We start from the raw sequence: 21,826 nt of genomic DNA, 5'->3' as shown, positions 1-21,826 counted from the left end.
ACAGTTCCACTAAACTGAAACTGCTTGATGCAGTAAAGATCTAAAATTTGCTGAGATCTCAGCCTACATATATGTCTCTTTATAGTCTGCATGATGAAATGGGAAGGACGCACAACACATCCATTTTAGAGTCTGATGATTTGTATGATACAGTTACAAGTTCAACTAGCACTACATGTTTTATTGTGTTTTGTTTTGTGGAACACCAATTACTTCCTTGAAAAAATGACTGATAGCATTCATAAAAATGACCTACATTATCACATAAATATAATGTTCAAATTTAGTATGAGTTAATAGGTTAGGTTATTTGGGGGGTATCTTGGAATGCTCAAAACATTCTCATGTAAATTAATGATATTAGTATTCCCATGCCCCCAAAATAACCTCTCAGATCATATAAAATTTTAAAAAATCTTAACTACAAAACTCCCTAATACTTGAGTCTTTTGTGAAACTGGTGATGATATTAACAAGTATGATCTTGTTCTGATATGGTATTAATATGTGTCAATATTTGGTGGAGCTCCACAATTCAGAGAATCAAGATATTCTAAATGTGTGATGTTACATATCATTATTGAATACAGAACAAATCAATATGTAGCATGGAGAAGCAGGTTTTTAATAGAACAAAGTAGGAAAAATCCTGAACATGGCTTCAGATCACATACTACAAATAATCTTAGAGTCCACTCACTGTTGAAATGTTGTATGTTATCAATGAAGAGTTCCACAAAATATATTAAAAAGTCATGGATGACACTTTCCTTGCATGTAGCCAACCTGGGTTTAATTCTCAAGCTCTTCCAGCAACAATTTCTTAGCACAAAGCTAAGAATAAGTCCTGAGTACCACTGGGTGTGACTTCTCAAAAACCAAACTAAATAAAACACTTCTCAGTGGGAAGGACATTTGCTTGCATGTAGTCAGACTAAATTTGACCCCCAGCACTCAATATGGTCCACCAAGCCCACTAGTAGTGAAGAGCCAAGCATAAGCTCTAAGCCCTAAGCACCATTGCATGTGGCCAAAATGATGAAATAAAAAGTCTCTTCCCTTATCCATCTACATATCTGTGAGATATATAATTCCAGAGAAAAATAGCTTTAGTTCAATGTAGCGAAAAATGTAAGAAGCCAAATGCTGGGGCCAGAGAGATAGTTTAAGGGCTAGAGCATATATGCTTTGCATGTAGGAGTGCTAAATTTGATTCCCAGCAATGGAAAGTTCTCTGAGCAACACTAGGAGTAACTTCCAAGCACTCTGCCAGGTGTGACATGACCCCTCCAAAAAAGAAAACAACAACAACAATAAAGCCAGATATCTAATCATAAGGAAATGTTAAAAAGTATAAAATATTGCAATTATTCTCTGTAAAGTTTACTTTTGTAAAGTTTACTTTCCTAAACATTATGTTCCTGTGTAATGGGTTTGTTTTATTAGACGGGAAAGGAATTAAACCTAGGGTATCATCTAGGTGAAGTATGACCTCTATGACTGAGCCATATTATCAGCCTTCTTGTAATTTTAACTAATAGGTCTATTCCATATCAATCTGCCAGTTGTACCTTGTAATACAGTAAATATTTATAGCTATAACTTATAAGAAAAAATAGCTTTAAGAATGTAAAGACATTTGAACCACTGGTCTAACACATCAGCAAGGTAGAGCAGAGAAAGTAGAACTGAGAAGTCACTTAAATGACAGGCTGCTTTTCAGTTTTCTCATGTGTCTCTCTTGTAATTTGGGGGTCATCCCTGGCAGTGCTCAGGGCTTACTCCAGGGTCTGTCCTCAGCTATTACTCCTCACAACATTCAGGAAACCATATGTGGTGCTGGGAATCAAACTTCTGTTGGCCACATATAAAGTAAGAGTTTTCCCCTGTTCTATCTCTCTATCCCCCTTCAATTCTCTCTTGAATGTTTCCATCATTGCTATAAAAGTTAAGTTACTAAGAATGTGAAAACTATAATGAATTAGCAGAAATCTGCTTTTATGCAGATGCTTTTACAAATTTGTCCTAAACCATGTTACATGCAGCGTTTTCATTTTTGTGTCCTGTTTTAAAAATGTTAGAATAGATTAGCCTCTAACATTGTCAATATGGCATGAGCAGTAGAACATAAGCTATTATAGAAAACTAAAGATGCATTCACATGACTGAGAATAAACATACTCAAGAAACAGATATTTGTTAATCTCTTCCTTGATCTTCTGTGGGAACTGGCTTGGGTTTTCCCAAAGATATTGTGTGTGTGTGTATGTGTGTGCATTATCTTAGCCTAATGGAAGAGAAAAGAATTAGGAGATTGAGGGAAAATAACTCAACTTTTAGATGCCATAGAGTATAAGAGCATAGAGAGCTATCGGGGCTAGAACCTAAACTAAGAGAGCTCATGAAATTTAGGTTTCTGCAATGTTAAGCTTTAGCATCACTCAACTTTGGACATTTAGGTGAAGCACCTAAGATTTGCTCGATAGTGCTGAAGAGAGTCCATGCATTATAGATTTCCTTACTTAAGGGGCCCTCGCGAAGTGATGTATATGTGAGTAGTTGTGTGGCTAGACCATAAAGGATAGTAGGATTCTTGTGGACAGGTGGATAGGGCAAGTTCAGTTTTGGCTAAGTATGTCAACGATACCAGGGCAGATTCTGGGAGAAGGCAGAAGCTTGGGGACCCTTCCCAAGCCAGCCTGGAGCCCGTGTACCCACTATACAGTCAGGGAGAGCAAAATCTGAGCAGGTAAGTGGCACCATCTGTGATGACTCAGTTAGAATGGGGCAGGATGGGAGTACGAGCACCTGTTATTTTAAGCAATAGATCTATTCCATATCAATCTGTCACTTGTACCATCTACTACAGTAAATATTTTGCTATAAATATCTAATGGAGCTGGGAGCAGAATGGGGCCTTTTGAGCATCAGTCAAGGAGCGCAGGTGTCTTCAGTGGAAGCAGGAAGGATGAACATTCGACCAAGTTCAGAGTTATCGAACTGTCAACATCATAGGACACATGTTTGGAGAGAGACAGTGTCTGGAGAGAGAATGTATGCAATCACATTGGGATCAGAGTCATTCTAGAAAATGGCAACTATGCCAGAGACTAGGCAGATCAGCCTGGAGAGGGGAGTTGAATACCCTTCTCAAATAGACAGTGAGGTTGGTGGCAACATCCCCACCAGGCTCACGGTTCTGGCTTCCTGGGCACACAATGAAATCCAGACACACCCAACAGGCCCCCTTAGGGAACTGCAACTCCAGCAAAGCAATTCCACCTCAAAAGGCTTAAAGATATCATTTTTGTGGGGTCAGTGTGGTGGCACAAGGGGTAAGGTGTCTGCCTTGCCTGCACTAGTCTAGGACAGACTGCAGTTCCACCCCCTGGTGCCCCATGTGGTCCCCCAAGCCAGGAGCGATTTTTGAGCACATAGCCAGGAGTAACCCTTGAGCGTCACTGGGTGTGGCCCAAAAGAAACAAAAACAAACAGAAATATCATTTTTGCTCACTCTTATTTTTGTGGGAGCCATTAGTCATTTTAAAAGGTCACAAGTCTCTTTGGGGAAAATTAAGGATGGGCAGCAAAAGGCAAGAGCCATGCCAGCCTAGAAAGGCCAGGGTAGGGGCACAGATCTGTGGCTGCAAAACCTACAGGCTCCCTTCTGACCCTTGAGAACAGCACCCTTCTGGTAGGCATGGCAGCCAGGATGCGCAAGTGGGGGAGGTTGGGCCAGGCCTAGGGAGGAAGGAGGCAGTCAGGATGGAGCAGAAGTTCGGGGAGAATTTCAGCGATTTAGGGACCAGCAGGAAATTATCTTTTTGGAGGGAGGGTAAGGAAGGGAGGAAGGGAGAGAGAAAGGAAAGGAAGGAAGGAAGGAAGGAAGGAAGGAAGGAAGGAAGGAAGGAAGGAAGGAAGGAAGGAAGGAAGGAAGGAAGGAAGGAAATGAGGGAGGGAGGGGAGTGGAGTGAAGCATCTTTGCTGCTCTGTACCCACTATACCTTCTTATTTGTATCTCAAGGTGAACATTATGGGTATATGAAGTGGGGATGGGTGTGATACATGTGTTGTAGGCTTCAGGTATGCCAATCCATAGGTTCTCATTGATTTGGGGTGCCTCATGATTTCAAAAGAAACTATTTCCTTCAGAAAACACTAGATCAAGTGGAATGATCCATACTTGGTATAAAGTACTTGTCACTGAGAGCCAGTTTCCTGATTCTGACTTGAAGCGGGTCCCACACTGGAATGTGTGCCACCAGCACTGTTACCTTTGGGGCCTGTACTGTTCTCTGTGAAGCAATGGTACTGCCATTGCATTGTAGAATTGATGGCCAGCATCTCTGGCCTCCATCCATGGGATGTTTCTCCTTGCTGCAGTTGGAATAACCTTTAACTTGGGGGTTACACTTTCAGGGGTGAGGTCTGTGCACATGCTGGGATATCTGCCTTAAAGACAGAAGACAGAGCCAAAGGGGCAGAAGGTAAGATTTCATTTTGAAATGGTTTTATAGCTTGTGATGCCACCCTGATACTCAAACTCCATGTAATGTTCTCTCCTTGTGTACAGGCTGTGACTAATAACTTCCTTCCAATGTCTAGAATGTGGCAAAAGACACAGGATATTAATTGCTGAGTTAGGTCTAAAGATTGACTTGCACCTTGCTCACACATCCGTTCCCTCTGGCTACCATGCTCTCTTCCTCCTTTACTTGCCCCCTTTGCTAATGCCATTTGAAATGACATGGGAAAGCTATGGGAAAATGAGCATGGCAAAAAAAAATGAAGGCAAGTCTTGGGTCAAGAGTTGGTATGGAATGCATGAGGCACTGAGTCCTGCCAACAATCGCAGGAATAAGTGGGAAACAGATACATCCCCAGTTTGACCTTCAGACAAGATCATTCTCAGTCATCATTTTCACTGCCACATCATTAGATACATGGAGACAGTTAAGCTTACTCAGACTCCTGAAACCGAGATAAAATAGGCTATGGTTTATAAGCTATTACTTTTGATAACACTGTTATATGTAACAACAGAAAGTTATGCAGAGACTCACCTCTGGTGTTGTCCTGAAGCTCTTCATTTCATCCTTTTGCTTTTTGCCTACAGGGAACACCCTCAAAAATGTTGGTAGTGGGAGAGAGTTTGGTACTTGAGGAACACAAGGATCCTAGCTGGTGGCACCAGGGACCAAATTCTTGATAAGCATATATCTAGTACCTGAACAATTTCCCCAACTCTTTCTGCACGAAGAAGCAATGACAAAATAGAAAGAGTAAAAGCAATTTGCTTCAAATTAAATAGCACTCTACGCTAAGACTATGGCTTTGGATATTAACATGTATAAATATGTATACAATTTTCTCTCAATTTTCAATTGATGTTATTCTACAGAAGGACTCTTGAACTAAAAACATAGTTTCCCATTATTAATAAGAATCTTTTTTCTTTTTTTTTTTTTTTTTCGGTTTTTGGGTCCCACCCGGCTGTGCTCAGGGGTTACTCCTGGCTCCATGCTCAGAAATTGCTCCTGGCAAGCACGGGGGACCATATGGGACGCCGGGATTCGAACTGATGACCTTCTGCATGAAAGGCAAATGCCTTACCTCCATGCTATCTCTCCGGCCCCAAGAATCTTTTTTCTTACCCAAGTTTCTTATTCTCTCTATGAGCAGAGGTGGTCAAACTTCAGGGCACACCTGAAATGTCTGAGAGCATATTAAAGCAAATCACATTCTTGGGGGCCCAGCCAGGAACCCAGAGAGATCAAAATCACTTCAAGAAATGACCCGGATATCACATTTAGTAAAATATAAACACTCTTTTACATATCACAGAAAGTAGTACTTGTCAAAGTACACTAATTGAAATAAGAGATGGCAATAGCTTAATGCACATGCCTTTATGATGTGGTTTACCATAGGAGAAAGAACTCAAAAGAGGCCAGAAGGGGTGAGCTTTCAGAAAGAAATCAGAAGAATTCTGGAAATTCTAGAAGTTGAGCCTAAAATTGATGAATAAATTCTAAGGACTGGTGAGATGGGAGGGGGGGTAGAGGAAACCTTGTTGGAGACTTTAGGAAAGTGAGTAATAGGTAAGGGTTTTGTTCTTCAGAGATGGCGTAGATTTGCAAAATGGCCAAGAATGCACTATTCTGAACCAACGATAGGCATTTTCCCCAATACAGTGATGAACATAAATATTCTTGGTCTTGCAGGGCATAAGGTTGCAACGACCAATTGCTTCAAACTCTGTTGAAGCACACAGGCAGCTACAATTTGCAAATGGGTGGGTATGGCTAGTGTCAATAAACCTTTATTTATAAAATGCAGTGGGTGAGCCCCTTGGGAACTAGCACACAAATAAAGTCATAAAAAGGCTTGCTTTGGTTCCAATCTCTCCTACCAACCTATCATTATCACCACAGTTATTCCATACTGTCCACAGAAGCTTCCGTATTGAAAGCAAGCATGAGAAAACCATACCCACTTAATTCACTTGCCACCCCCAGAGCTTTCTCTTCAGTGTAGGAGCCACAATAACTAAGCTTGTCACAGAGGGCAAAACTGCCAGCAGGCCAGTGGGTACCAGTTAGTGGCCCAAATGGTCACAGCTAGGGCTGGGAGGCTTCTAGCCCACAGACCCACTAGGTAGATCTGAGAGTGGCAAATATTTCAAGTCCAAATGAATTTTCATGAACTCAGGCTGCAGGCGTCAAACAGCAGGAGCTCATGCAGCATGCAAAGGCCAGATGTCACTATTCCCAAAGGGCTGAGAATCACAGCTTTGAACAATCCTTTGCTGCCCCTAAAGACAGGTGCTGTGCCAGATAGAAAGTTCCAGTTAAATACGATCGATTTGTTTTTCTTCTTTGTTTTCGATGTCTGCCTACGTTGAGCTGAGAAACAGACACAAGAGCAAAAGGCCAGCATGTTCAATCTATCACAGAGGGAGTGAGCAAGCTACATAAGCAAGTGCTAATCACACACAGACTGTATAGCCTACTTATTCATAAACAATGAAGCAACTCCATACATGTGGCATGGAAGAGTCTTTGGTAAATAAGCCATAAAACAGCCAACTGCTCTATATAGTCCTTATCTGGGGGGTGAGGTTGAAAACAAGAGAAAGCTTGGAATAGAAATAGTCAATAGGTACATGGAAGAAATTCTGGAAAACTCTCAGGAGTGTTATAGATGGTATAGGGTACAGATGTGAGCTCTCACTGTCATAGTTTGTGCATATCTACCCAGAGGCTGAAGAGTATGTAGGCACTCTTAGTCTTCGTTTGGTTTTGATGATCTAAACCAATGTAGCCTCTCCAACAAGACTGAACAGAGAAACTTGACCACAATGATCGCATCGGCAACACTGACTATGCTGAAGAGCTCAGTATGGATGGAGACCCGAAGATTCCCAGAAAAGATGGAATCCAGCTCATTGTGGCCTGGGGAGAGTAACACTGAGGAACAACGACTGCACTTCTCACCAGCATCACTGGGATAAGTGGGTCCCTAAGAGAGAAGCACCAGGCTCAGCCCAGGAGAGCCAAGGAATGAAGGCTGGGGCTCTCCAGAGTCAGCCATCATGCTGGGTCACATGTGCAGAGAGCCAGTGAGACCCAGACTGCCATGTCTCTCCCTCCCTACAGGGCCATGTTTCCTCAAGCTCCTCAGAATCCAGTCTTGATCATGGAAATCCCTACACTCGGGCTTCCCAACAAGGCCTCATTTACAAATTAGGATTGCTCTGTGCTTTCCCACACATACCAAAAGGATCTCTGGTCATCTTCACACAAGCGTCAAACAATTCAGATTGGGGAGAAAGGGTCCACACCTTCACATGTGATCGCACCATCCCTCACTAGTTAGATTCAGTGCTGGACTATGGATTAGTTGCACCAGACTTACCATTCTTGCTCTGTAGCAAATAGTCCTCATACATTATACCATGTTGTATGAGTCTGTTAAAGAATGAGGTGCTTTTCTAGCTCCCCCGAAGACTTTCTCCCTGGTACTATGGGCTACGAGAGACAAATGTCTCCCACTCTCTGTTCCTCCCACATTCTCCTGCACTGAGCTTTTCAACAAAGGAGAAAGAGCAGGAAAGTGGAGGACAGACCAAAAAGTCACAGTCCTGCCAGCTCCCAGGACTCAGTGTGGGCTGAGCACAGCCCTTACTCTGCCCCCTTCAATGGGGAGCAGGAGTGCATAGCTTAAGAAATTATCTTGTCATTTCCATAGCTCCAAAGATTTTCCATTCCTTATGTATGAATTGAATTCTTCAATGCCTGCTTGTGTTTTCCCTTTTTAGCTCTTGAGTCTCTTCTAACTCCGTACCTTGTCTGTCAAGAACAAATGTGCTTGGGAACCTACATACAGAGCCAGATTATGCTGCTCCTGGTACCTCACTTGGAAGAGAAGATGGAAATTCTTGGCAACTGTCTCTGAAGGCTGTCCTGAGTTCTCTATGCAGAACAAGATTTCTGGAAGCCTAAATTGGCCATTGTACCAAATAAAGCTTGGCCTTTATGATTCCTCCTTCCACTACGATTGCATTGGACCTCAGGTCCCTAAGCAATATGAGTGACAGGGCAGTCACCCTCCAGTTTTCTAGTTTGGAAAATAATTAAATGACAGCAAATGGATTGCCAAAAGAAAAACATCCCCAAAAGAAGTACAATGAGAACATATTAGCCTCTTATATATTTGGAAAGAGTGAGCCTATTGGAGTACCTTGCCTACCTATTTATGCAGGTTATGGGGAGAGGCTCAATGAGAAAGACTAAGACAGTGAGACAGAAACATTCTGGTGCCTTTCTACTGAGACAGTCAAAATATTTCATCTTCGGAGACAAAGGAAGATTTTTCTTGATATGTGGAATTGTCCCTTGCCAAAGGGCACCTTCCATCCAGATTTGAAGACCCCTCCTTGGAAACAATACTTGGTCCAAAGAGCTAGAAGTAGGAGTGCAAAAATTGCTCCCCCAAAATAGCATTTTAGGAGGTTGCCCACTTGGCCATCTTTGATATTCTGTAGATCCTGAGATGTGGCTATTAGCTGGCTATGGAAGTCAAAAAAGAAAAGAAAAAAAGAAACAGATGGTGAAGGATGATCAACCCACCAAGTCCTAAGTATGTCATTCACTGGGAATCTACATCAAGAAGAAAAGCAGGAAAAGATCAAAACAGATGGAACTGAGCCCCTCTTGACCTTGGCAATTGAAGGAGAAGGGGGCGATCTCTCTGGGAGCTGTGGACTAGGCAAAGCATTTTCCTTTGGCAACACTTTTCTGGTCAGCCTACATCACCCCACCCCCAGGAACTGAGAACTCTGGGGAGGGGAAGACACAAGTGCCATATGGAATTCTCTATTTTTTCCCTCAGACCATCTGGTTTGGGATCTAAGTACAGAATGGCAACTGCATGGATTTAGTAGCCAACGAAGTCTCTAGGCAACTGGTGAGATGGTCACATGGCCAGGTCACCCCCATGTGCTATAGTTTTCAAACTTTTCTAGCAAGTTATTAGTATCTCCCCTCCCACATTTTAGTGTCCCCAGGCCAGTGTTACAGAAGTGGATTTTCCCCAGTGATTGCAGCTGGTGCACACAATGAGTTGGAACAATGGGAGAGGAGAGATTGTTTCTGGGTCTGGCAAGCTGATGCTATAAAGCAAGGCCACCATAAACCACTTGCTTGTGGAATTTTCCCCCATGAGCAGTTCACCCAGCAACATGAGATGAGTGGAGACTTATAGTTTCCCATCATTTCATTACAGGATTACTCAAACTCTGGGGGTAAGCTCATCTGGAAACAGCAAAACCTGGTTTGGTCAAAACTTGGTGTGTGTGGGGGGGAACTTAACCTGAAGTGGTAGATGCTATTCCAGACTCCATCTATCTGCTGCCAGTTTTTCAGAAAGATCCATGCATTGAACCTACACCAGACCTATGGTGGGATTAGAGAGTATACCTCTATGATCCAGAGGTGTACTCACCTTTGATTCAGAAACAAATCCTTCCCAAAAGTTTGAGAGAAACAAATTGAGCTTTGTATTTTTATGAACTATGATGTTGCCCAGAATGGCCATATTCAGATGTGTGGTTGTGAATACAAAGCCTAAAATTTTAATGCTCCTATAACTGCTCAGCAAGTGGAAAATCCCCTTCAGTGTTCTCCTTCTCCTTTCTCTCTGCACTGATTTGAATGTAGAGAAGATACACTCTACTGGTGCCTGGAAGAGGACTCATAAAAATTGCTTTCATGAGGCTGAAGAGATAGTATAGCAGGTATGGCATTTGATTTGGACATGGTCAATCTGGGTTTGATGCCTGCTACTATATATGGATCCCCAAGTCCCATTAGGATTGATCTCCGAGCACAGGGCAAACCCTGAGTGAAACCTGAGCACTTCTGAGTATAACCCAAAACCACACACAAGTCTTTTAATTTTAAATTTAAATTGATTTAACACAGAGCATAAAACTCACCTGTTCTAAGTGTGTAATTCAGTATTTTTAAGAAAATTTACAAAATGTGCTAAATTTATTACAATCTATTTAAAAACATTCCACCCGGAGAACAGGGAGATTGTATATAGAGGCTATGGCACTTGCTTTGTGCACAGCTGATATGGGTTTGATCCTCAGCAACCCATATGGAGCTCCACAAGGAGTGATCCCTGAATACAGGGCTAGGAATAATCCTTAAGTACTGCCAGACATAGACCTAACCCCCTCAAATAGCAATGAAAAAATTTCACCAAAGACCCCTTTTGCTCAATAGCAGTTCTCCTTTCACCCACCTTCCTTTAAAGAGTTGACAATTCCAGACGTTTCCTATCAGTGGAGTCAAACAATGATTGATCTCATGTCTGGCTTGTTTCGCTCTGCACTCTATTTTCCAGGTTTATCGACATGGTAGTATGAATCAACACGTCATACATTTTTATGGCTTAATAGTATTCCATTGCATGGCAATGCTTTAAGGGCGAGTCTTTAAAATCAAGGTGGCAGAATATCCTCTCTCTTTGGATGATCTAAGAATAACTCATATCTCTCTCATTCCCATTTTTGACCAGAGTGACGAAGGAACCCCCAAGACTGAGGAACATGTGACTCAAGATAGACAACTCTACTCAGATTCACATTGTATGAAAATTCACCTGAAGCCACAGACGAGGTTTAAAAAAAACATTTTTTGAACTTGATGACAAGTGTTAGGATTATTCCATTCAAGGGTTGTCAGATATCTCAAGATAGCCCTTTCTGGCATTCTAGGTTCTATACGGCCACTAGGATTTATTCTAGGAAAAAGATACTCTTTGGGTAAAATGACACTGTTAGATTAACCAAAATCCTACTGATTGTCTAAGTTGATTGTTGTGTTGATTTCATCCACCACCATCCTCTTATTTTCACATTTTAAGTAATCAGATCACAGGTCTTGGCTAACCAGTCTAAGTATTAATAAGATTCATGGAGATGTTGGAAATGTGGGGAAATTATATTTGTGTATTGCTCAGCATCCTCTTCCCTCTGCATTTTCAAAGTGGACCATACATATTTTCCCCAGAACCAGCACTAAGAGGTACTGAGCAACCATGTTCCTCAGCAGCAGGAACCTGGAAAGCAGAACTGGGACCTACCTGATGAGCTTGAGGACCAGTTAGCCATTATCCTTTCATGGACTTTGATTTTTCTTTTGCAAAGGTCATGGTTAATGCTCAAAACAGAAAGGTACAAAGCAAGGAGGGTTGACAAGATACTTGGGGAGACTCATGGTACTCTCCAAGCCAAGGCTCTCCAAGTATTCAGGCCCAGTTCTCTGCCCCATGCTGAATGCTTGTGGCTCCCTCCCTACCCCATTACTGGTTCAGACCCTGGAAATTGCATGGTTAACCTAAAGACATATCTCATTGTACATTGCTCCCTTGGAGAAGAGGAAGTGATGGGGAAGAGGAAGGAGGAGGGAGAAGAAAGGCGAAAGATGGGGTGGAATGGAGAGGAAGAGAGAAAAACAAAGATGAAATAAAATATTTTAAAGGGCTGATTCTACCCATTCCCCTGTGAACAAATTAATGCATCAAGCAAAACATAAAATATTACCAAACTGAAAGAACCATTACAAATAGTAAAGATAACAGTTGACTCGCTATTATTAGAAGTCACCCCAAGGCTGTATTTACCTGGACTGCTCAAGGGGCTAGCCCTGTCCCCCAGGGTTGGCACAGGATGGTACTGGTGTTTCTTTGAGCCTGGGTACATCCAGTGGTACCTGCCAATTTCCATTTCAGCTCTGCTGTTCACTGCCAATTTCAGGTGGCAAAGAGTCAGTGTATCTATCTCCAGCAAAGATTCGATATCAGCAATTTATTTTATTCTTGACCATAAAGTTAAAGGAAATGGAGAGTTTAAAAATATACTATGGAAAATGCAACCTTTTAGTATCATTGTCTCCTTTTGGACAGTTGGTTGGTGTCTCTTTCTCCACTTGAAGTTTATGAAAATCACCAAACCTGCGTCATTTTTTTTTTGCCATATTCCCCACAACTCATTGGAGAAGATACCATGATGGTAACCTAGCTCCCTACATATTTTTCTTAGTTTATTTTGCTTCCATACCCACAGCAGCTGCATAAGCAAAGATGAACACAGGCTTATGCTTACAATGGTGCCAAGGTCTACTCTGGCAGGGAACCCCATCGCCTGTTGAATTTTGGGTGAAACTGAATACCACTGACATATGCATTCATCTCTGTCACCTCATCTTAAATCATAGTTCGGCATTTAGGGTGTTCTGGATTCTATCCTATTCCAATTATTTCCTAGGATTTTCCAAAGCGAAGCTGCTTATTTTGAAATCACTACTTACCCCACACAAAGTAATAAATGACCTTTTGGGATTCACTTTTTTTTTTGTTTTTGGGCCACACCTGGCGATGCTCAGGGGTTACTCCTGGCTGTCTGCTCAGAAATAGCTCCTGGCAGGCATGGGGGACCATATGGGATGCCAGGATTCGAACCAACCACCTTAGGTCCTGGATCGGCTGCTTGCAAGGCAAACACCGCTGTGCTATCTCTCCGGGCCCGGGATTCACTTCTTATCTGGGAATAACAGGTCTTTTTAGTTCTTAAAGAATGAAAGAGAAAACAGACCAAAATTTTTGCACCGTATTAAGTTCAATTAAAACCCTGAAATCTGGGAGCTCATTTTATGTGATCTCTATGACCAGTTTGTGCCTGAGAATCCCAGAATGATAGCAGGAATACTTAAAGATGAAAAAAAATAATTCTAACGTTGACATAGATAATAGTTCCACCAGAAGATAGGGTTCTACTGCTCCTTTTGCCACCTCTGATCATGGACAAAAGAACCACACTGGAAGACAATACGTGAATGTGATTAGTTCCACTGAAACCTGTGCAAGCCTTTCTGAAATTCAGTCTCACGTGCTTACTCAGAACACTCGCAAGACAAGACCTTTTGAAAGGGTAAGCAGAGACAGACCTGTTCTAGGTGGTGATTTTGGAGAAAACCATTTTGGCTTTGAGGTAAAGTAAACATGTCTTGGTAAGAAGAAAAATAAAGAGAAGCCAGGATCAAAACCAGATAGAGGTGCTGTTGTTTTTGAGACCAATGCTTATGGTTCTACTCTGAGGCATGCCATGGAAGTGCAAGGTATCATACAAAGCACCACAACCCATGAAGCCCATTAGCACCAAACCTTTATGCATAAAGACTCCAAGGGCAATGAGAAAATTTTGGCCTGAAATCATTTGGAGAGTGCAAGAACCTGGGGCTGCACCTGCCAATGGATTGCAGAAACTACTTTTGAAGTGAACATGTTAGCCTACTGTGTCCTGGGTATTTGCTGCCAATATTCTACTCTGGTCCAAGATGCCTTTCTTAGGATGTGAAACTGTGTTTCTTCTGTGTCTCCTCATGAACTGTTTCAATTAACTAAAAACAAAACCAAAAACATAACAAATAAAGCCATGCCCATCTCATTTCTGTCTGTGGTTTTGTATAAAGGGTGTGACGTGAAGAACCACCATGTCATTTTGGAGTTACGGCAAGTTCTTAACTCTTGGGCCATCTCTGGATTGAAATGCTGGCTTAAGTGACCAGGAGACATCTCGTAGACATGGGGTCGACTCCAATGTTTGAAAGCAAACAAGTGTGATGAGAAAGTCAGTTGCTTTGCACAAATGATCTGACTTCCTATTGGTAAAGTGACTGGGAGTCCTCTGTAATGGCTTCTAGTAAGAGGTTCCCAAGAAGCTTAATCACTTTTAATGTGAAAAATTTCATATTAGAACAAAGGTCTTTCTGCATGCCCAGAGACTAGCTGTTGAATCAAAACTTAGGTGAATGCAGTAGAGCACTCTGGGACACAATGAACCAAGACATGGTCTTCCACATCTCCTACCTCACTGATCTCTCCCAAGCCAGGCATGTCATTAAAGGAATCTTTGCATCATATACATTGTTAGCCCATATCTCTTTATATGGAGGGGAGGATGGGCCTCTCTAGGCTTTTCAGCCACCAGGCATAGGCTGCCAGCAATGCCAACCAAAAACCAAGGCCCAACTACATTAATATGTTTTCTGTGGAAATATGTTGGCTATGCCAGAGAGGCTTAATTCCGCATAATAATACAAATGTTCTGGCAGATGGGGAGAGGTGAGCAGTGAGTGATGCTTTCCAATAGTTCTGGGCAGGTCTTTATACCGTGCTAAATCTTTAACTATAAAAGAAAATGAGGCCTTGTTTATATTTTGAGCCCACTTTAAACCAAAATAGATATTTAATGCTACTTATTTCAAAAAAGCTTAATGTACATTTTGTTCCAAGGACAGGGTCCCAACACTTAGAAGGGGAATTACATGATTGCCAGAAGAAGTCTGAGATTTTCAGTAAATGGTATATGAAATTGCTGTTGATTCTGGGCAATTGGCATGAAATGGGGCAGTGTATATGATTGAGGAAGATCATATACCCTCTAGGTATATGACCTTCAGAGGGAAGTCAGCAAATGCACCCCCAGAGCAGAAGGCAGAGATGGGCTGAGACCAAGTTATATTCTTGATGCAGTACAGAAGAGGATGGCATCTGAGATCCTATTTCTGGTTGTGGTGAGCAGTAGGGAGCTGATGAAGATACCTGTGGGTGGTAATCACCAAAGGTGACTATGATGCAACAATTAGGAATTACAGAAAGGAAAACCAAATTATTCCTCACATGCAATTTTCTCCTGTTCTTCAACATGATTTCGGGACAAGGCAGGCTCACAAACTTATCACTGGAATCAACCAAGAGACAAAGACTATGCTTTCTAGAAAGATCATATTCACTGGGCACAGTCTTTGAGAACTATATTTATCAACATTTAATTTAGCTAATATTTAAATATTACCAGAAAGTGCTAAGAATATGAGAACAGAGGTCAGCACACAAGGGCCTCCTGCTTAGCAAATCAATTTTTATTGGCAACCGGTCTCAGTCATTTGTTTCAATAGTATCTATAGTCTGCTCTCATATGGTGGTGGCAAAGCTGAACGGTTATAATAGAGACTGTATGGCCCATGACAGGCCAAAATATTTACTCTCTGATTCTCTCCAGGTGAAGTGTGCTGATCTTCTGGCTTGAGTACAGAGAGAAGTTAATCCTACTAATCCAATCAGCCTGCAAATCTAAAATTTTCTTCTTTTCTCTTTTTTACAATGTTCTCTGAAGAGAAATGTCACTTGTCTGGCTAAGGATCAAAATTCTACTCTCTGGCATTCTCAGCTGTCATTTAATCTGCCACTAATCAGCAAAACTATGGTTAAGACCAAGATTATATTTATAAGGTGGTTCCTAAGATGTGTTAGCTCCCTTCTATGTGTATCAGGTTAGCTGGGAGGATAGAAAAAGGACAACCTTTCAGAGGAGATGGCTGTTCTGTGAACAAATGAACACTGGAATGAATGGCCAAGTACATTTGGTAAACCTGGGGTTTACCTTTCTGCTCTTCAAAACCAGTATGGACCTCAATTTTCTTGGACAAGCATCTCACATGGACAGATCCCATGGAGAGAAAAGCAAGAGAGTACATACAATGCACCATACTCAGCACCAGTCCTTGGAAGGAGACAACACACTTGGGGGATATAGGCTCTTTTGTATACTCTCAGCTACTGCCAGGTCCTGCCATTTGAGAAAGATTTCTTCCTCTCCACTAAACCTGTTCTGTCATCTCACAGAGAAGTGCACTGCAATCTGAAGAGTGTCACTCCCTTTCAAAGAAGACAATTCCCAGTTGCCAGCAATAGGCCCAGATGCTTTGTCTAGTCACCCAGCGAGGCCAAGTTTTGAAAAATTATGTTCATGGCAACAATATCAAAGTAGGAGAGGAACCAAATGGCTTGTTGAGATCTTCTCCACAATTAAACTTTCTAAAAAAAATGGTAGCAAGCTGTCTCCTACCTACCAAATATGTACAGCACCATCTGGCTGTCATGCTTGACTCCCCAGCCTAGTCCCCAGACACCCTCTCTTCAAATGTCCTTCTTGGAAGGTTCTCAAAGAGAAAAAGTGCAGCTCAAACTTTTTTGGTACTTTATATAATTACATTAGAAAACATGAATTAAAAAAAATCAAAATTGAATGACTTACAGATCACCAGATGTAGGGTGACTGTTAAAAACATGTAGTGGGCCCTAAGCACCTAGGCTTAAAGACTAGATAAGTGTTTTTCTTTCTAACCAGAGAGAAGGCAGATTAAAAGCTGCCTTTTTGCTAAATATATTTTAAAAAAGGAAAATGAAAGAAATTATATGTATTTGAAAAGATGTAAAAGGGATGTCTATTTTGAATACAGTTTCTGGAAAAGAGAAATTCAACAGTTTGCATTAATTTAATACTCTCTGCCCTGAAATTTATTTTAAATGGCTCACTATTTCCCAAGTAGGGCATTTTCTTCATATGTGGTTAGGAAATCAATTTGATGAGTGGAATGCTGCAGCTGATGGCAGCAACAATCAGAGGAACGTAACTAGTTGGCCCCTAACTGTGTCAGTAGATTCTAATTCCCACTTTTAATAAAGATAATATTTATCCAAGATACTTGAATTTTCTCATACAATAGAGTCACTGATTCCACTGATTTTCTATCCTGCACTCCTAACCAGTCCAGATGCATTGGTTTTTAGAAATAAGTTGACATCAAATAATGTGCCTGTGAAGTAAATAGAAACTTAATTCTCTCTCTTTATTACTGAGTCCTGTGACCTCATTCCTTTGATTCTGTCTTATTCATTTCTCCACTTATTCCATTTCAGTGACCACTCAATCCTCGTGATTTAATTTAAAGCTTTCAATTAAGAAAAACTACAGTTTGTAATAATCTGACATTTCTCACACCTGTCTCAGAGAACCTGCTTGCTTTCATTAACAAATCCCTAATAGCCACTAAATACTTGGTGACAATTTTGGTCATCAGTAGTATTCTGTGACAAAAGCTAGTATTTCAAAATAACACATGGCTTTCTCTTTTTCAGCCTTGGATTATTTTTGTTTAAAATGGCAACAAAGTCATTCTGATTCAAGGAAAGATCACTTGATCCTGTTAAAGGGCCCAGGAAAGGACAACAGCAAAATATATGAGGTCACTGGAAAAAAGCAACATAGCATTTATGTTCTTAATAAATTCTTAATAAGCTATGTATTATTATCTATCCAAAGTGGTGGCTCATAAGTGACCACATAGTAGACCTTGGGCAATTATACCCCCAAATTAAGAGGGAGAAACTCTTTCAGCACCAACTATTGAAAATAATTAGAAAAGCAGGGCTAGAAGAAAAAAAAAAAGAAATCCTAAACATACTGGGGGATGTAACCAAATGAATAGAATTAAACCGAGTAAGTGAAATCCTTTGCAACAAGGGGGAAAAGCAAACCCAAATCTACCAGGTCAATATAAAATGAATTCTTTAATTATGTAAATCCAAAAATGTTCCTTTTAATGAAGTAAACATTTCCTTTGTAAATTTCAAATGAAACCCCGAAGGAACACTGAATCGATGGGCATGAACGGCATCTGTGATGGTTGTTTTATAAAGGCCTGCACGTGCCCTGAATGATAATGGCTGAGCAAACGAAGTGCCCTATAAAAATGAGTCTTGGGTGAGTTTTTGACTGTGTGCAGCTGGCACACGAACTTATTCTTCTAAATCAGGTGTCTCAAACTCAATTTACCTGGGGGCCGCAGGAGGCGAAGTCGGGGTGATTCTTGAGTGCAAAGTGAGTAGTAAGCCTTGAACATTGGGGAGTGTGACCCAAACAACTAAAACAAAACAAAACAGAAAAAGATTCCTCTAGGGCAGGGCCACAAAATGTTGTACGGAGGGCCGCAAACAGCCCGCGGGCCGCGAGTTTGAGACCCCTGTGATGGCGACTCTATCAGCCAGACTCAGAGCAATAATTTTTTTAGGCAGGGACATACAGCCATCACACAGTCTTGTGGCTGTAGGAAAAAAAATCACAATTCCTGCCCATCTACCTGCTTTAGCATGAGTTAGACATGAATGGTTAGCTGATGGCAACTTGCTCCTTCTATATTATTCACTTAACAGCAAGCATTTATCCATTTTGCTTCTTTTTTGAAGTTCCTCTGGGAATTCTCTCTTGCTTTGCATGTAGTCACAAAAACCATAGCTAATGAGTCTTCACATACAGAATGTCAATGGATGCAGTGGCAGTTGTTATATTTGTTACTAATAACATTTGTGTGTCTTAATAACATAGATGGTGAGATAGTAATTTGTGTACAAAGTCTTTTATATTAGTTTGATGCTCCTTGCCTGCTTTCGGAGAGAAAGCCAAAACGTTTTGTAGGTTTTATTTTTTTCAGAAACAAAATGGTTTCGTCTCTGACTGGCAAACCCCAGATAAATAAAAAGGGTGCAATAAACCAAATCATCCATTTCACAGAACAAATGCTGCCCACTATGAGAGGGTTCCTGAATTATTATTGTTCAATGGTGTAGCCCCAAACTTCATCTCTAATCATTAGAAAATAAATCCTTAAACTTGCATGTTAGCTCCTCTGCTTCATAAATTTTCCCTAGGGCTACTTTACTGTTATTAGTTCCTTCCTGTCAGTGAAGAATATATACTCTACAAGAATCAGCAATATGTGTTTTCTTATTTATTGTTTGTGTGTTTTGGCTACACCTGGTAATACTCAGGGGGTTGCTTTTGGCTTTGCACTCAGGCGTTACTCCTGGCCATGCTCAGGGGACTGTATGGGGATGGCAGGGATTGAACCCAGTTTGGCCGTGTGCAAGCAAGTGCCCTCCACACTTGACTATCTCTCCAGCCCCATGGCTTTAAAAAAAATGATTATTTGCTCTTATTTTTTTGGTAGGGCTGGACACTGGCATTTGAAATGCAGGGCAATGTCGAAAGTGGATGGATTTCCACTTCAAAAAGGTGAGAGGTGTTCTATCGATGGGAATTAGACTTTGAAGTTTTAATTCATGAACAAAAGCAAGCTTCAGTTTGGGAAGCCATATAATTAGTGTATACAGGAAGGAGTCACATGTGGAAACCAGCAGCACTCCCCAAAGCATGCTGTGCGGTGTAAATGTGAGCGCTGTGTGAGAGTAAAATGGTTGGCGAGCTGCGATTTCACACAATTTCCACCTATAGACTGATCTGTGAAACTCAGCTCTACCCCACCTGGGAAAACGGCTACTGACTCATGACCATCAGTGCTTGTAAAGCTACAAAAAAGAACCTGATGATTTGGAGGGATCTGAGAGCTGCTTCAGTTCCGAAACAAGTTCATGTGTTCTGGACAGCCTATAACTTTTTCACTTTTGCTGAAGAAGGAATCTTACATTCCCAGCCTTACCATGGCTGGGAATCAGCAATGGCTAATTTGGGGGCATTGGACTTGAAGTCCACCATCACCCAGGAAAAGACCGGATTAATTTTAATGGCCATTTTCTTACTGCCAAACACTCATTAAAAAAAAAAAGTCATTCTGTGTGTCAAAATGAGGATTTGTGCTAAGGTTCCCTTTCAAATACAGACATAGGACTTTGATATTTTTTCTCTCTCCCAGATCTTGAAGTCCTGAAGCACCCCCTCACTCCAGCCCCCTTTTCATCAACACTAAACAGAGGGGACATCCTCCCCTCTTCTGAAGACCCAGCTGTACAGGTTTCTGTATTTTACAGTTAGGGCTTGATTCATGAAAGAACAATCACGTTCAATAAGAAAAATCGAAATTGTCCAAATTGTTATAGTAGCAGCGAAACCACGATAGAGTTCATATGTGTGCCCTCCCATTCTCCTCAGCAGTAATATAAAACAATGAACTCCACACCATTGAAATATAACATGCAGAATATAGAACCTAAGTGAGGGTTGGGGGGTAAAAAAAAAATCCTTTCCCCAACTCAGATCCTCCCATAGTGACAGACTGCAGACATTCTCCTAGAAATATCAGGTTGGGTAGGGCGCTTTAGAAGAGAAATGGAAAAAAAAAGGTTGCTCTATTCACATCAGCCTACAGCAAAACAACAACAAAACTAAACAATCCTTACACCATAACCTCCCCACACCCCACACCTCCCGCAGGCACATCCATGCCATAGGAGTCATTTCACAGCTATTTGACATGAGACACCAAACCAGGCCAACCCTTTTCAAACACCCCCAGTGAAAAGCTTGAAACAGGCTCTTGTCAGAGCGCTGGGTACCTTTTCTCTCTTGGCTTTGTTCAGTATTTTCCTCCGCTGCAGTTTCCATGGCTGGTTTCATACCATCCACCAAAAATGCTTTTCTCCCACTCCTCCCGCACACACTTTTTCCCCCCCTTCCTCTTGCTGGGCTTTGAGACTCCCTCCGGTCTTATTTACGCCTGTGTGATTGAGGGGTTCTGTTCTGCACTCCAGTTCATCACAATCCTCTCCAAGATGCAGAAGTCTCGTCCGCGGCAGTTTCCCGCTGCCTACTGGTCCAAAGAGACAGCTGCCAAGGAGCCGGCTGCCATACGTCACCGAGGATCCCGATTATAAAACAGCCTCTCTGTGCTACTGCCACTGCCTCACTGCGCCTCCCAGTGCGGCTTGAGGGGGCACAGCCCACTCCCTCCACTGCTTGTTCCCCTCCCCGACTGCTAGCTCTCCTCCACACTCTCAGCTGCTGCCCGCTCCCTGCCCACTGCACCCGGTGAATGCTAATGAATTCTCCCTGGAAAGAATAGATCAGTGACATCAGAGGACGCCCAGGAGGAGAAGGAAAAGAGCCCCCCTCCCACCACGTGACTTCGCTGTTCACCACCCTTTCTGGGGGCTCTCTCTGGAGGCCCCCCCATCCTGCTTTCCCAGCCCACGCCCCAACCACCACTTTCTTTCTTGTGAGATTCCTTCCAGGGGGCTCTCAGTTGGATTTCTTTCTTTCCTTACTCCTTTTTTCTTCTCTTCTTTTCTCTCTTCTTTTTTCCTTTTTCTTTCCTTTCTTTCCTTTTTCTTCCTTTCCTCTTTCCTTTCCTTTCTCCCCTTTCCCTTCCCTCTCCTCTCCTCCTCTTTGCTTTCCTTCCCTTCTCTTCCCTTCTTTAATACCTGCGTTTCACACAATCCCTAGGTAGAGAGACTAAAATATTAACAAAAGAAACAAACACATGGCAGAAGGAAGAAAGTGCAAACATAGCTATGGCAATACCAATGTCATTTAGTATCGGGACCTATTCAATGGTCTACCGCCAACACATGTCATAGAGAAACCTAAGCTCAAGCCAATGCATTCCAAAGCACCCTGCGT

The 21,826-nt window shown here is 41.8% G+C and overlaps 1 protein-coding gene across 4 annotated transcripts in view; it reads right to left on the bottom strand.

Moving 5' to 3' along the window:
- The window catches only part of GPM6B (glycoprotein M6B), a 48,261-nt gene extending 27,282 nt beyond the window's left edge, over positions 1-20,979 (bottom strand). For 2 of the 4 annotated variants that reach the window (XM_049767095.1, XM_049767097.1), the window contains exons 1-2: positions 20,764-20,979; positions 12,196-12,315 (exon numbers count right to left, since the gene is read on the bottom strand). In XM_049767095.1, the coding sequence (XP_049623052.1) occupies positions 12,196-12,315; positions 20,764-20,824 (181 nt within the window). In that variant the 5' untranslated portion in view covers positions 20,825-20,979. The remainder of the gene's footprint in view (positions 1-12,195; positions 12,316-20,763) is intronic. The other 2 variants (XM_049767098.1, XM_049767099.1) reach the window with 1 other exon arrangement.
- Between the last annotated feature and the right edge of the window lie 847 nt (positions 20,980-21,826).

Source organism: Suncus etruscus, chromosome X (genome assembly GCF_024139225.1).
Source record: "Suncus etruscus isolate mSunEtr1 chromosome X, mSunEtr1.pri.cur, whole genome shotgun sequence".
NCBI classification, from domain to species: Eukaryota; Metazoa; Chordata; class Mammalia; order Eulipotyphla; family Soricidae; genus Suncus; species Suncus etruscus.
Note: the sequence above shows the minus strand (reverse complement) of the source record. Positions and strands in the feature narration are given on the sequence as shown.